The sequence below is a fragment of the Lytechinus variegatus genome, chromosome 2 (assembly GCF_018143015.1).
Source record: "Lytechinus variegatus isolate NC3 chromosome 2, Lvar_3.0, whole genome shotgun sequence".
Taxonomy (NCBI): Eukaryota; Metazoa; Echinodermata; class Echinoidea; order Temnopleuroida; family Toxopneustidae; genus Lytechinus; species Lytechinus variegatus.
In genome coordinates this window covers 65,394,728-65,411,690 of record NC_054741.1, presented here as the reverse complement: position 1 = coordinate 65,411,690, position 16,963 = coordinate 65,394,728, and the positions used below count along the sequence as shown (strand labels likewise).

Below are 16,963 nucleotides of genomic sequence, written 5' to 3'. Positions count from 1 at the left end.
TAATTGATTAATCAGTTTATTTCAGACAAATTAATACAATGAAAGTGGAATCATTGTTCTATAAACTCTACAGGTGTGGGGTTTGCGATGATCTGTATCGCGTTCTTTGTCGACTTCTACTACAATGTGATCATCTCGTATTCCATCTACTACCTCATCGCGTCCTTTCAGAAGGTCTTACCCTGGAGTACGTGTTCCAACTCGTGGAACACCAACCGATGCTTCGAACCTCGCTCTGGTCCGGCTTACAACGTCTCCATAGTCTTCGTCAACGAGTACGGAAAGAACGTCACCGATATCATTGATCGAAATGTATCAGCTGCCACAGAATATTACGAGTAAGTGAAGTCTACTGTCAACGGATACTGGGGTCTGCTTTTTTCTGACATGTTTTTGGTATATTTTGTATCCACAAGAAAATTGTGTGTGTTTTTAGAAAGAATTAAACACCGTCAATGCTGAGATTTGCATGTGGTTTTTCTAACCTTATAAACGGCTATGAGGTACATAAACATAAAGTTTTGGTTACTTCTCATTTTTGTCTCACCTGCATAGCAGAGTGAGACTTTAGGCGCCGCTTTTCCGACGGCGGCGGCGGCGTCAACATCAAATCTTAACCTGAGGTTAAGTTTTTGAAATGACATCATAACTTAGAAAGTATATGGACCTAGTTCATGAAACTTGGCCATAAGGTTAATCAAGTATTACTGAACATCCTATCAGAGTTTCATGTCACATGACCAAGGTCAAAGGTCATTTAGGGTCAATGAACTTAGACCATGTTGGAGGAATCAACATCAAAATCCTAACCTGAGGTTAAGTTTTTGAAATGTCATCATAACTTAGAAAATATATGGACCTAGTTCATGAAACTTAGACATAAAGTTAATCAAGTATCACTGAACATCCTGCATGAGTTTTATGTCACATGACCAAGGTCAAAGGTCATTTAGGGTCAATGAACTTTGGCCGAATTGGGGGTATCTGTTGAATTCCCATCATAACTTTGAAAGTTTATGGATCTGATTCATGAAACTTGGACATAATAGTAATCAAGCATCACTGAACATTTTTTGCAAGTTTCAGGTCTCATGATTAAGGTCAAAGGTCATTTAGGGTCAATGAACTTTGGCCGAATCGGGGGTATCTGTTGAATTACCATCATTTTACCCTCTTTTTAGTAGATTTTTCTCCCTTTCTTTTTTCTTTTTCCTTTTCTTTTCTTTTCTTTTCTTTATTGCGCCATGAGCATCTTTTTATGATGGATACCGGCGCATTACAAATGTTCATATTATTATTATTATTATCATAACTTTGAATGTTTATTGGTCTCGTTCGTTAAACTTGGACATTAGAGTAATCAAGTATCACTGAACATCCTGTGCGCATTTCAGGTCACATGACCAAGGTCAAAGGTCAATGAAGCGAACAAAAGGCAAAAAGCGAACTGAATCACTATGACCCGCAGGTCACTCCTCCCGATATAACCGATTGGGGAACTGCAGGTGGGACCACCATCGAAAATTATTCCCATAATGCAATACCAGCTCTAAAATCTAAAATAGCGGATATGTCGGAAGAAGGCCTAATAAAAGAAAGATACACCGTATTGCCAATTCACGAGATGACGATATAAATCAGTCTACATCTTCCTTGGATAGCATACTTTGTAGTATTTAACTTTAAATCTTAATCATTACGATTATCGTATTCTCAACAGACGAGCCGTGTTACAGTCACATGAGAGTAGTGGTATTGATGACCTTGGCAAAGTGGTATGGCAACTGGCTCTCTGTCTTCTCGCAGTCTACATCATCTGCTACTTCAGTCTTTGGAAGGGCATCAAAGGCTCGGGAAAGGTAGGATCTTCATAAAATATCCTTTTCATTAATGAAGTTATAATCTCAATAACCTACACAGCAAAAAATGTGGTGTTAACCGATGTACATATATAGAGGACATACGCCGGTGTTAGTGTAACACCTATAGGTGCAACAACACTTTGGTTGTTACATTTACACTTTTTGGTGTTATGTTCAATCTCTATGGTGTAATTTAACACCTCAGGATGTGGTCCTCTGTTAACTCCGACTGGTTTCAGTTTAACACCGCAGTTTTGACAGTGTACTGTCAATCCATGATAGCTACTTAGCATTCTGGGGAGTGTTTCATCAACTAATTTTGTAGTCTGTCAAGTTGTTGTAGATCAGTGGCACCTAAACATGTATGTATCATCGGTCTTGATTGGCTGGGAAGCACGCATATCTACAATGGACGTATAGGTCCAGGCTTTTACTATGGTAAGCGTTGGATGATGACATCTTGTCAGCGCCGAAAACTTTCTTTAAGCGATTCTTGGATCTTCTTGCGTGCCAGCACAAGAAAATGTGGAATTCACGATTTTCTGATGAGAGACGACTGTTAACGACGACTCGCAGAACAATGTACATGTATTTTCCAATGGAACTATTCCTTATTGATTTCAATCCCTTCTTTCATGACCTTTCAAACAATCCATCACTTCTACTCACGCGGGCTCGCTACCGCTGTCATTTTCTTGGTATCCAGACAAGTAGAGTCTTTGGATCTAATTCATGACGTCTGGAAAACATTTTTTGCATAGTGATCATCTGACTCCAACAAGCAAAATGTTAACAGGACTATATGCGTGATTCTTTGTGTGTGCATTTGATATTTTCTTTACTGCACGACATTTTCATAAATAAATGTTTGCAGTGATGTACATTGCGAATGTTGGCTATAGATATAGGTTGCATGGTCGATTTGGTCTTTTATTGGTGCACCGAGGGAGTAACCTTCATGTAGGCTCCCCTCTTGAATCGTAGACTTCGGACAATGTTGTACATGACTAATTAATCTTCTCCGGTTTACTGCAACCAGGTTATGCTTGAAAAAAAGGCGATTTGTTAACTCCTCGGGATGACGGAGGATGGGGATCGCACCTACATGGTCAAGAGGCGGACATGCTACCAACCAGTAGCGTACCTAGGATTTTCCATAGGGGGGCAAAATCGTCCGCAAACAAATTTGACAAGCAAAAAAAAAGTCTTCAACAACAAATAACGGATTTTGTACCCCCCCCCCAAAAAAAAAAAAATACGATAAGCAAAAAAAAAGAAAAAAGAAAAAAGGTCTTCAAGTTCAGTTATGGCTCGTCAGGGATCAGTTGTAACTCGTCAGGGGGCAGGGATACGTCCCTTGCATGGGTTGTGACTCGTCAGGGGAGACAGTCTGCCCCCTCCGTGGGTACGCTAGTGCTACCAACAGAGCCAAGTTCCCGTTATTCTGTATTGACTTTGCTGATCAGAAATAATATATCTTTTGCCATATTCTACAAAACGATACGTATTAGGCATAAGCTGCCGTGATATCAGAATTCGAAGCCCAAATGTTAGTTGCCGGGGTTTATATGCGGGCTCCTATTCCATGCAGTCTCGATGCAGACCTACATTAAGACAACGATCGAAAGCATGAATTATTAATCACCCGGTTCGTATTCAAAGTAATTGGATTAGTCGATAATCTAGCCAAATCACAATTGTTTTTCCCTGTCTTACATCATTCCACACCCTACAAGTAGGATGTGACTGGTTCATGGTCATCAATTTCAAGTGTCTTCCCCCCCAATCGATGGCGGAGGGGAATGCGAGTAGCATCGCCCGTCGTCGGAGTCGTGTAACTCGTTCGATTGCGGTCGACAAACACTCAGGTTTGGAGTCTGTCCACCCGCAAAGGTTGTCAGCAGTTCATTCCTTCAGGAAATCCTCGATTTACATGACATAGATAGTTCAGTGGGTTGCATGAAACATATCAGAACAAACTTATTATCTTTCATATTATGACGGTGATGACCCGAGGATGATCGTTACGATGTCATTCCGGGTGGGTGTTTCATAAAGCTGTTCTTAAGATAAGAGCGACTTGAAGAACGACTGGTGAACATTTCTTACTCGCTATTAACACCAATGAACATTTAATGGTGATTATAATTTACCACAAGAAAGGATCAACAGTCACTCACATCTTACAAACAGCTTTAAGAGACGGCCCCCTTCAATATACGACATATACGAATATAATTTAGACTCTATTATCATGTTTATCTTGCTCTATATATTACTTAAAACGGGCAACTAAAGAGTGAAATTTGTGATTACTTGTCTTAAAGGTAGGTTCTTGTATTTCTGCAAATACTAGCTGATGCAAGTCATAAATTATAATGTAGGGAACATTTCATGGAAGGATGTTTTAGTTAACAAAGCACGATTTGCCCGACAGTTACTATAGTAACAGTATACCGTGCTTCCTAACCAATCAAAATCAAGGAAAGTTCTCACACAGCAGACATTGATGAAAAGTTCCCGTGGACATTGTGTTTGTATCCAAATCACGTGACGTTGGTACGAAACTACTGATGAAACGCCTCTTTTTTTTCTTTCTAGGTTGTATGGATCACAGCTACCCTTCCGTACGTGGTATTATTCTGTCTGCTTATCAGGGGTGTGACTCTACCTGGCGCTGGCGAGGGGATCAAGTATTACCTCATTCCGAAATGGGATCGTCTGCTAACTGCTTCAGTGAGTACATCCCCAGACAATACTTGATACAAGTTAAGTGATCTTACTGATGATGAAAGTTGATAAAGTGGAAGAGGAGGAGGAGGAGGATCATGATGATGATTACGATGATTATGATAATCATGAATATGAGAGATGATTATTGTGATGATCATGACAATGATCAGATGATAGCGATGGTTATCTTGGTAATCATAATTTTGTGGTAGTGGTACTGAAGATGGTGATAAAGAAATATGACGCAGATGACAGTAATATATAATCATCATTTTAATTATCACAAACATAATTTCATAAATTGCAGCCTACGCAATATTATGCCCATTACCGGTCATGCTGTTGATTTCGTCGATGAAAGTTTTGCGAAGTTGTTCGAAACCTGAATGTTTTCATTTTGGTATCGATATAAGCCTGTAGGCGACGTAACTTATATTTGGCCAAAACATCGCTGCGCGCTTGCGAAGAACAGTTAATCTATATTTTGCTTATGCTCATAACATTTTTGGGGCAAAATAAATGCGTCACAGAAATTGCATTGCAAATCCGAAGCTTCCAATGTGTTTAAGGTGCATTGAAGCAACAAAATAAAGCAAAATTGACATTTTCAGCATTCTAATTACCAACGCTGAGATTCGTTTATTTTATATATAATATGATTCATAATGCACATTTACATTTTTATGATTGCAGGTATGGGTTGATGCCGCCACACAGATCTGTTTCTCTCTTGGCCCTGGATTTGGTGTTCTTCTTGCACTTTCAAGCTACAACAGATTCCACAACAATATCTATAAGTAAGTGGTCCCATCAAGTGTCGTACTCAGACTGTTTAGATCTGCGATGCAACTTCTATAAACGCGCAAATGTGGCCAAGAATTTACTGTAGGCCTATGTAAAAAAATGAATATAAGAGTTATGTGTAATAATTTGATTCGTTATTACTTTTGTTGATATTATGAAATAAAGGTTCTTTTTTATTCTCCTGAAATAAAAAGGAAAGAAAGCAAGAAAAAAAATATTGTAGCGCACATGAGCAAGACATGGAATCAACTGTTCTGCACACGCACATACGATTAACGAATAAGCGACTCAGAAGGTGCGCCGCAAGTCTAAAGCTGCCTAATACTTTAGAGTATCAGACCCCGGAACGATAGACGGTTTTAAGTCGATCACGGATTTTATATAACTGATTTGATTGATAATTTTATCACTCAGGAAGACAATTAACGTATGGAATTAAATCAGAACATATGAAGGGGTCCAGGTTATGAGTGTCGTCAGCACTTGCAGGTTGTCATTTTCGAACTGTTTCAATGCACCTATCCCATAACAACCTGGGAAAGTTGCCATAGGCCTTTTCTTATTCTGATGAAACGCTGAGCTCCCCTGATTTTCAAGCAAGAGCTGAAGAAGCGACTAACCGATCTTCAAGATTGGTTAGTCCTGAAATGTGATAAGTGTCTTTCGTGATCAGATGCGTGTGTAAGTCCTTAAGGTGACTGTAAACGAAATGAGAATGATTACTAGGAAAAGAAGAGTGCTAAGATGAGTTGATTGGTCCTAGCAGTGATGACTGGATGAGCGGGAATGAGTAGCGGAACAGTTAAAAGGAGTAGATGAATGAAATGAGAAGTTCTGGTACCAATGAATAGATGAGCGGCGATGCGTGAATCAGCAGTTAAAAGTGTTATATCGGTTGATGAATAAATTTGAGAAGAACTGGTTACCATGAATAGATGATCGGCGGTGAATAGATGAGCATTTGAGAGTACTAGACGAGTTGATGAATGGAGAAGAAGTGGCAGTGATGTGTGGATGAGCGGCAATGGGTATAAAGCAAATGAAAGGAGTAGATGAGTTGATGACTGAAGATGGGCCCGTGGTGACTGGATGACCGGGAATGATAAGAGGAACTGAAAGGAGTAGATGAATGAATTGAGAAGTCCTGGCACCAATGAAAAGATGAGCGGCGATGAGTGGATGAGCAGTTGAGAGTATGGTGTCAGCTTAATATGAATAAATTTGAGATGAACATGATAGCGATAAATAGATGATCGGCGATGAGTAGATGAGCAATTGAGAGTACTAGATGAGATAATGAATGGAGAAGAAGTGACAGTGATGTTTGGATGAGCGGCGATGGGTATAAAGCAGTTGAAAGGGGTAGATGAGTTGATGACTGAAGAAGGGGCCGTGATGACTGGATGAGCGGGAATTATTAGAGGAACTGAAAGGAGTAGATGAATGAATTGAGAAGTCCTGGTAACGATGAATAGATGATCGGCGATGATGAGATGAGAAGTTGAGAGAAGTAGATGAGTCGATGAATTCAAAAGATCTGGTAGCGATGGGTGGATGAACGGTGATGAGTAGATGAAGAAAAATTAAAAGAGTAGATGAGTTGAAGAATTGTGAACTGACAGTGACGGTTGAGCGGCAATGAGTAGATTAGCAGTTGAAAGGGATTGATGAATTGGGAAGACAGCGATGAAGAGAAGTATATAGTTCAGAGCTAGGAGTAGAGGGACTGAACATTGACGACTTGAGAAGAACTGGTATCGGTGGACGAGTCGTCTCGGCATGCCGGGCAAATTAAATGTTGGCTATTTTGATCGGTTGTTGACGACTAGGCCTTTTCACTGGGACAGATTCGAGCAGCGAACCTACTTTTCGGGAACGGGGGGGATCTACCATCCACACTTAAATCGCGTGGCGCCACGACCGTATCTACGCCCGTGGAAACGATCAACACATTCGAACATAGCCCTCCGATTACAAAATAAAAGTCAGTAGAACCGCGACATCTCCAAAGTGACACATTTGAAAAATGTTCTTCTCATTCCCCCTTCCTTTTTGCAGAGACGCATTGTTGACAAGTACTATCAATTGCTGTACCAGTTTCCTTGCTGGTTTTGTGGTGTTTGCAGTATTGGGTTACATGGCAGATCGTAACAAACAATCTATCGACCAAGTAGCAACAGAAGGTATGTACAACTTTTCATACTGATTTTCGATGCATTACTACTATACAGGAGCCGCAAAAGAAAGGTATCTGACATAGGACTAGCAATTTCATAATGAAACCAAAATTTCAAAATGATGCTATATTACGTGTAACTTAAAGGAAAATGAAGCAAATGTGACAGATACTGTTCTTAGTAAGGCGATCTTTTATCAAAGTTACTTGTAAAGTTTATTTATTCTGAACAACATTTCCAAAGACTCATACTTGAAGTTTAAAACAAGTTTTTAGAATAAATATGTTTTTAGCATTATTTACTATGTCATGCACAGTGGAGTTCATAATTTCAAAGAAATATTGTATTACGAATTATCTTCATTATCATTACTTTAAAAGAAAAATACATTGTTCATTGAAGTATAATCCAAACTTTATCGTCCTTACATCAAGATTTCATAGTAATTTCATTTAATACCATCAGGACCTGGACTTGTCTTTGTGACATATCCCGAAGCATTAGCTACGATGCCTGGCGCCAATGTCTGGTCCGTCCTCTTCTTTCTCATGCTGCTTACACTAGGTCTTGACAGCTCGGTAAATATTATTCCATTCTATGTCATTTATATAATAAAAAATAATTACAGATTTATATCCATTCTAGATATATTTTAAATCCACTGCATTTAATTCAGGCTTGCATGATAACGAGCATTGTAGCAGAATTCCCAATTTGAGACCTAGAAATGAAGTTTGACTTTGAATTTGCGACATTAAAGTGTTGTGCGAAAGACTGTGAACAACTATTTGAACGCAGATAGTTGATCTTTTCTTGAAAAAAAAGAAGAAAAGTTGTAATTGAAATAAGAAAATATATAGAATTAAAAACAATAAAAAGAACATTAAAAACATACATTGAAAAACCTAAACAATTTTCAATGTATGTTTGGACCTATTTTGATATCATTCAAAATATTAGATGTCTCTTTCATATTCTACTGGTCAAAGGCTCTATTTTTCCCTAGAGAGTAAATAATACACAAATGAATACATAAATAAATTAATTAATAAATAAATGTTAATAAATAAATGAATGTATCATTTTGCTTAAATCTACATTATTATCTACACATGCAGGTAGGTCATTAAGCCATGAATTCAATTATTAAGTTATGACACAATTATTAAATTTGATTGTTTTTATTCAAGTTTGGTGGATCAGAAGCAATCCTGACAGGTCTTGGTGATCAGTTCCCTAAGGTGGTAAAGAAGCATCGTGAGATCTTTATCGCCTTCCTCTTCGCACTCTACTTTTTGGTTGGTTTAGCATTCACATCCCAGGTTGGTATCTTCCTGTATCAGAGCAATCTTGTCCCAATGACAACTGAATTCTGTAATTCTCTTAGGATTTTTGAATAGTAAATTTCTTTACAATAGCCACAGGTTCGTAAAAACAATGAGTTGGAATAGGGTAGTCGATTTTATAACAAATACTTGTAATCAAGTAACATAATGTATATACATAGCTTCAATATCTTAACAAATATAACACTAAAATGCACATTTGAACAAAACATATTTGTGTATTTATGTGTATAATGAAAGTCAGTTTTGCTGGTTATTCAAAATAACCAAAATTCATTATGCATGTATTAGGAGGTAGGAGATCCAAGTAAAATAAAATTAAAAACACATATTGATATATTAATTCAAGTACATTTAAATGTATAGTATTAAAACTTATACTTTTGAAATTATTGGTGGTTTGTGTATTGTATCTCTAGCCAAACTCTTGTAAAACATGCTACATGAGAATTTGTGGAAAGTATCAATTCAATCAAACACGGCTTTGCCTCTTAACTGTATTTTTTTCTCTCCATAATTTGAATTTGATATGCAAATGGAAGATTATTAGTGTTCCGTCTTTCACTAAGTACATCAAGATCTTCTATCTTCAGCTATTCAATTCTCTACAGATAAAATGTATTTATTGATATTAGCATAGGCAGCGGAAGCGGGGGGACGTGTCCCCCTAAATTTGAGGAGGGGGGGGGGACGGTCCCCCCTAAATTTGCCCCCTAAATTTTTTGGTTGAGAACCATTTTTGGGGGGGGCTTGTCAAAAGATTTTTGGTTGTCCCCTCCTAAAAATTTTGGCTTCCGCCGCCAATGGATATTAGTAATGATCATATGTACCTTTATAAATGATGATTTATAAACTTTTCTTGCAGGGTGGGACATATCTGGTAAATCTATTTGACAACTGTGCAGCTTACTACGCCATACTATTTGTGGTTGTGTTTGAGACACTGGCAGTAGCATGGTTATATGGTAATGACCTATTTTCTCACTTACATTTGTTTTTATAATATGAAATCAAGTGTTTTGAATAGGCAAATTTCGTTTTCTTATTTTTTCTTGCTGACATTAATAATGAGAGCTGAAAATAAGTACTATCATTAGCCACATTATTAACAGAACAGTATTGACTAGGTGAACTTTTATGTTATTTCATAATTATACAATACTCTTCAATCCTTTGGGAGAGCATTCTTGTCAAGATGCCTTTTCTAAGAAAAATGTACTAGTCCCATGCAATCACATTCAGCTAATGGTCCCTTTGCCTACATAAGGGGGAATACAGCTATGGTGTATTGAAGGTATTATAACAGGAGGGGTATACATGTCTCTACAACTTCTTAAGGTACCATATCATTTTAACATCAATAAAGTTTGTAACTCTTAATTTTTTTCATAAGTTGGTAATATCTACTAAATTTTATGCAAAAAAAAGTTGTTACTCCATTAAAGTTGATTAGTTCTTCATCGAGTGGGGGGGGGGGGGAGGGGGCAATGTCAATTTTGGGCAAAGGGAAAACATATGGTACCATCACAGTATCCATGCATTGATATGAGAGTTTTGAATTGCTAAAGAATAATTAGGGTTAGATCCATGTTGGGAATGAAAAAAAAAATATTATACAGACGAAAGGTTGTCTTATTAATCAATACCTTGCTACAAGCATGAGCATTTGATCATTGTGTTTATGTTCTCTTACCTAGGACTCACGATACCAACAGAGAAAATTTCAGAAGACATAGAAGAGATGTGCGGATGGAAGCCAGGGTTTTATTGGCGGTTCTGCTGGATGTTCCTCAGCCCTGTTATGATTATAGTGAGTACGAGACTAAAGTAATACATAGGTTTTCTCCAAATTCCAATCTTATGTGTTGTTTTTGAAGAGAGGTTCTAGAAAACCAGAAAGCCTGCTGGATAATTACAAGATATAGCAAGAGGGAATGTATGCAAAACAGATTGCAAGCACCACTCCCAATTCTTTGACTGCTCTCTCTTCAAACAATTTCTGCATAATGTCCATTCAAAATACCGGGTACCCTTTTTCTTCCCCTTTTCCTCCTCCCCTGAATTTTCCCCCCACATCAAGATTTTCAAGGCTCTCTCTTGTATATAATTTTCTGCTTAGCATCCTTGAAATGATCCTTTGTATTGAGTCTGATAGTAAATTATAGGGGCTAGTTTGGAATGTAGAGCTGTGTTTGGATATCTACATTGCCCTCTTGCCTCCATATTGTTTGATGATATTGGAATCAGACCATGTAGTCCTCAACAGTAATAATTTCTAATTGTCCCTCCAATCTTGACCAAATAATATGAGGGACATTCTTTTTTACTCATGCCGCCCCACTTTTCTGGAATAACCTTCCAAACTCACTTTAAGCAATCGATACATTGGTCAAATTTAAAACTACTTATTCAAAAGCTACCCCAATTTAAAGCGAGCTCAGAAACGTATCTTATTCTTTCTCAGTGTTCTATCTTTCTCATTCTATTCCTGTCTTCTGCAGTTCATCATGGGGTTCGGTCTGGCAAACTACGCACCCTTTACCCTGGATAGCTATGAATACCCCGAATGGTCAGTAGCCATTGGTTGGATGATAACGTGTACATCCATCTCCATGATACCCATCGTAGCTGCCTACCAAATCCTCACGACACCTGGCTCATTGTGGGAGGTGAGTTCGATGATAGTATACAAATAATGAATGTTTATGAGTGCAATGGACAGAATACTTTGAGGTGAAAGATGAAATGATCAATTCAACGAGGCGTAGCCGAGTTGAATGGATCATTATTTCATCTTTCACCGAATGAAGTATTCTTTCCATTGCACGGATGAAAAAAACATTCATTATTTGGTTTATATTATACCTAAAAAATGATTTTTTTTTTCATATGAAATTCATGAATTTTGATGCAAAACATGCTTATGCAGTGCGAGTTTGGTCTGTTGATTGTTACGTCATGAGCTGCAGTCTCGGTGCGCGAGTGCAATGGACAAAATCGTATGGATCCAAAATTGCACGGTTGATGACGTCATTGCAAAATGGGCTGAATGAACGATATCAAACAACCAATCAAATCACAAGGATCTATCTAGGTGTCATATAATATGGAATATTAAATGATACTCTGAACAAGTTGTTCAGAGAAAGGCACAATGATGATTATTCATTATGTCAACTGAAACCCTTTGCATATAACTTGCTATTGCAGTAACTTTGCCGTCCCTTTAAACTACCATGGTAACAATGCTCAACGGCCAATCAAAATGCAGGATTTTATGGAAGGTACTAATAGATGGCAAAATTACCATAATTATAACTTTCATGTAATGTGAGCCCTGGAGCATTTCCACTGGTTCATTTTTACTTTCCTTTGGAGGGATTCAACCATTTTGGGTAAGTTTCTCTTCTAGGGCTTCGCATTTAGAAAGTAATTCATAAATGTATGATAGTGAAAGTATGAAGGGCCAAGCAGTTTAAGCCTGTACAAATTTACTAGTTCAGTTTGACTTTGACCAGAACTAGTAATATAATGAAGATGACTATGCAAATAAATTTAATCATTTAAGACAATCACTAAAACTAAAGCGATAATTTGACCATGACTGCGATTATATACATGACTGGAATATAACTAAAACAATCAATATAAAAGTGACTGAGATTATGACTAGACCATAACTATGATTGAACTAGGTGTAGACTATAAATACTACACCATGACTCTGACTAGTGTATGAAGATATGACGATAAATATACCATTATGACTAGACCACGACTAGAACCAGACTATGAATATCCTAAACCTTAAATATCACTGTGTCTAATGGGGAGTTGCAAGAAACTTGCGATCAATTGCAAGTCTATTTTTGGTCCCTAAAACAATCATATGTCTTGCAGTTAATTGCAAATTAGTGATTGATTGCTAATCTGCTCCTTGAAACAAGTTTAATCTGATTTGCTATAACTAACGTTGATCTGTCTGTTGTAATATTGCATCAGAATATTTGCAATTGATCGCAAATATATTCTCGCAACACCCCCTATGACTTTTTCAGATTTTTTTATATGACAAACTGTGACGGATTGTTTTATTTTTCTTCATTTATTTAGCGTATCATGACAAATCTTCATCCCCGGAAAACATGGCCTAATGGCTACGACGGCAGCGTGTATACCGCAGAACAAGAGAGCAGAATGAACGGCATGGTACTGGAGGCAACGTGCAAGCCAGTGACGCTTGTGTGAGGCATCCCACAATGCACCTGTCAAATAATTTAAATGCAACTGGAGGCAGCTTGCAAGCCAGTGGAGTGTGTCAATCTGATAATACTACAGCATATGTTATGTATTCAATACTATGAATAAGTGAGAGGTCAAAATCAAAGGAATGAATATTGCCGAGTTGAATACACCCACAAGAGCAAGCCTTTTGTAGGTTAACTTTTTACCTTAGTTGAAGATGCATTCATGTCAAGTCAGATTGATTTGAACCTTATAACTCAAAATCATTAGACATTTTTTTTTTGGGGGGGGGGTATTCAAAGTGGTTCTACAGAATATTATGTGTATTGTACGGGAACACAAAAAATCTATATATAAATAAAACAAAATTTTAAACACATTGACAAATACACTGACATATTGTAAGCGCCCTCTCTAGGTGAAATTTTGTGAGATGGCACTATTTGGATGAATGTTCAGTGTCACCTTAAACATTGTGTAAAAAGGACAATAACAATTTGTTTTAGCAAGACAGTCAACTTTGGCTATAGTTTTGTATTACGTGAAATGAACCTGGGCCAAGTTGTGTGCATTTCAAAAGATCAAGTAAAATCTGAATACATTAAATTAAAAAGAATAAAACGGTCTGTCAGAATTCATCTTTTTGACTGTTCCTCAGTCGCCATAAAGCTGTTGACTACCAACTTCTTGAAAGTCAATACATTATCAGTGTATGATACATGAAAATGTAATTAAAACATTATTGTGATGACTATGAAGACAATTGTCATTGGAAAATAAGAACTTATAACGCTCACCTGTCATAAACACTATAAAGAAATGATAAATCACAATGTAAATAGTACTGTAACTATCTTTCCAGTGAGGTTATGTAAATACTATATAATATATGGTAACTTTTTTGTAGTAAATTTATAGTGGATGTGAAGTTGTATGGAGTGAAATGCGACTGGTATCGACCAAAGCGAGTGTACTTTGAGTGTACCTGTGAGATTTAATACCTTCTGTATGATTCTTCCATATTTCCTACCCAAGCAATATCTATGTGTAGAAGGGACATGACCAGCCCCATTTCAAAAATCACTTTGTTTTATCTAGGCGATAGGACAACAAATTATTGAAAGTTATGTAGAGAAAAGTGTGTAATTCCAGTGTAATGTCCCTTTTTTAATAAATAAACTAGCAAATACATCAAGTCTTTGGTTTACTTCAATGAGGATTTGCTATGATGTTCCATGAGTGAAGGTTTTAAGATATATCTGATAGGATTGAAATGATGTTGAAACGATGGAGAAAAGGCATTACAATTTATTTCCAATTGTAAATAAATAGAGAACGAGTCTACGTAAAGTTAATCTAAACAGGTCGCAATGAGTACGCTGTATTGGGTGGATCAAATGAATGAAGCATATCAACTATATCTTGTTGTCTTTGAAAACAATGGATTTTAACTTTAGTTGATATCTTGCCAATGTTCTGTTGATTGTGTATTCCTTGTCTGTATCTTCTGTTACATGTCTTTCTGTTTATTATTGGTGGTAATAAGCAGCCATTTGTATTGACAGTCTTTCATTACGAGATGACTGTAATCCTGGAGTTATTTTGTCTTATAACAGACTTTGTAGATCAATAGTGACTATGGGAGGCCAGCGACACCATGAGTCCTCAACTTTACAAGCTTAACAAGGATTGGTCACGTTCTTCATACTTTCCAATTGAACATAGAAAGAAAGTATGCTGCTCAGTCAAATTAATAACACTTGCACGGTTGTGAATCAGTCATCTATCAAGAGCACACAGCTTGCACATGTGCACATTTTAGATGATAAATTCTGGCATCACTGGCTTTCCATAGTCAAGTTGGACAGGCTTTTTTAAATATTCCACAGATCATTAAAAGAAATGCAAAAAATAGTAGTGAAAATATTGATCCATCTTGGGCAGTTCTGCAGAGTATATATTGCACTTAATAAAAGATATTACAGTTATTACCATCATCATCATTTTCTTTAAGCAGGTGCATGACTGCATGCAGGAAAAAAAATGCTTGCAATTAATCATTTCAAGGTAATACTTCAATAGTTCTTGATCAATTAATTCCTTAGCCAGGTTTTTATTAGGTATTGCATTTCTCTTTTTTTTTCATTTGTATCCTTCACTTATTATAAATATTGTGAATATGATGAATCAAAATGAAACCAAAACGAATCGATTATTATATGTTTCTTTATACCTAAAATTGGTATGAAGTTTTTGATACAATATTTAAGTGTCAATGGCTGTCTATAAAGAACCACCTAGAATTAGGACATCAATTATTGCCTGTGTATAATATGTCTAACATGTTAAATGAGAACAGAGGAACAAGGCTTCTTCTAAACTTGATTTATATGTTTAATATGGAAATGACTGACAAGATATGTTATTCTATTCTGTACAAAAATATGCACTTGTAATTTTATCCAATAATTGTTAAAAATCATAACACAAGATATTATTATTGTGACATGATTCAATACATTTTACATGTGTCACTCTCAGAATTATATGTAACTCGACATGTGAATTAACAATGTAAACAAACACATGTATCTATGTAGCTGATATATTATCATCATGTGTAGTATTGAATGATTATTGGAAGCCTACTTTTCCCCCTCTATGCATGTTTGTAGTCGTCCATTTGTATACTTGTGTTCCCAGACAGTGTTGACCGGATTCATGGAAAATCAGATACTTGTAGGTTTGGTAGATTGATATTGAATAATAAGAGATATACCTGATCAACGTACACACTTGTACATCCATCCACTTTTTAGATGCTATCACTTGCTTGCAATCGATAGTAGCCAGTGGTGATAGATCAATTGTAACATTGCCTAACAGCTCACTTTTTGATAGTTGCAATCAATTTCAACTTCTAACAATTTACCATTATTCCAGTCATATTGGTGCCATGGAAACAAGTAAAGAAAATCATGAACTCAAAGAGAATTTCATGGAAACTCATGCAGACTGGTGAAAATAAAGCAAAAATAGTTTCATTCATGATCAGTTAATTGATATAATTGTCTGATCAAAGCAGGTTTGGTAAATCATATAATATTGCTTTCTTGTTGAGTCGACCCTGCAGTAAAAATGTTTGTGATTGCAATTCTTATACAATATAGTGAACAATATCTACATTCAACTTCAAGTCACTCATTGAGAACTAAATTGTTTGGTTCTACATTTCGATGCACTTCTACCAGTCAATTTCTCGATCTAAATTCTGTTATATTTTGAACAAAATTAGATTCCCTAAAGTAACTGGTGTGCTTTACTTCCTTAACACTTCTCATTCAACAGAGAGTTCATGAAATTCAGTACAATTTAATTTGATTTTTATATATTCCATTTTGTTATTACCGGTAATATAATACTTTAAGATGGATGATTCTTACAGGTAATGCAGGCAACCACCAAAGAAACACAAACATCTCTCACCAAAACTCAAAGTTCTATTGTATATTACCATTTAATTCATCCATTTATGGAAGTACCAATAACTTTAAATTTACAAAATCTAGACCCTGAAAAATATACGACTTATACACAGGAATAAAAAAAAGTAATGTGATTTGTAAATTGTTATAGGATATACTGTATTTTGTATCAGATGTACATGTATGTATATGTCTTTTTAGTAGTATCCTATTCCAAATATTTCATATACAAGAATGTTTTAACACACAGTGAGAGTATTTATCAATCATCTTGTCAATTATTGTACAATAATTTGTAAGTAATATTAGAT

General features: G+C 36.4%; 1 protein-coding gene across 2 annotated transcripts in view; it reads left to right on the top strand.

Moving 5' to 3' along the window:
* LOC121408676 (sodium-dependent dopamine transporter-like) overlaps positions 1–13,933 on the top strand; it is a 62,049-nt gene extending 48,116 nt beyond the window's left edge. For both annotated transcript variants that reach the window (XM_041600219.1, XM_041600220.1), the window contains exons 5-15: positions 74–338; positions 1,721–1,859; positions 4,464–4,598; positions 5,289–5,392; positions 7,458–7,582; positions 8,042–8,154; positions 8,767–8,898; positions 9,788–9,887; positions 10,620–10,732; positions 11,424–11,591; positions 13,036–13,933. In XM_041600219.1, the coding sequence (XP_041456153.1) occupies positions 74–338; positions 1,721–1,859; positions 4,464–4,598; positions 5,289–5,392; positions 7,458–7,582; positions 8,042–8,154; positions 8,767–8,898; positions 9,788–9,887; positions 10,620–10,732; positions 11,424–11,591; positions 13,036–13,170 (1,529 nt within the window). In that variant the 3' untranslated portion in view covers positions 13,171–13,933. The remainder of the gene's footprint in view (positions 1–73; positions 339–1,720; positions 1,860–4,463; positions 4,599–5,288; positions 5,393–7,457; positions 7,583–8,041; positions 8,155–8,766; positions 8,899–9,787; positions 9,888–10,619; positions 10,733–11,423; positions 11,592–13,035) is intronic.
* Positions 13,934–16,963: the final 3,030 nt, after the last annotated feature.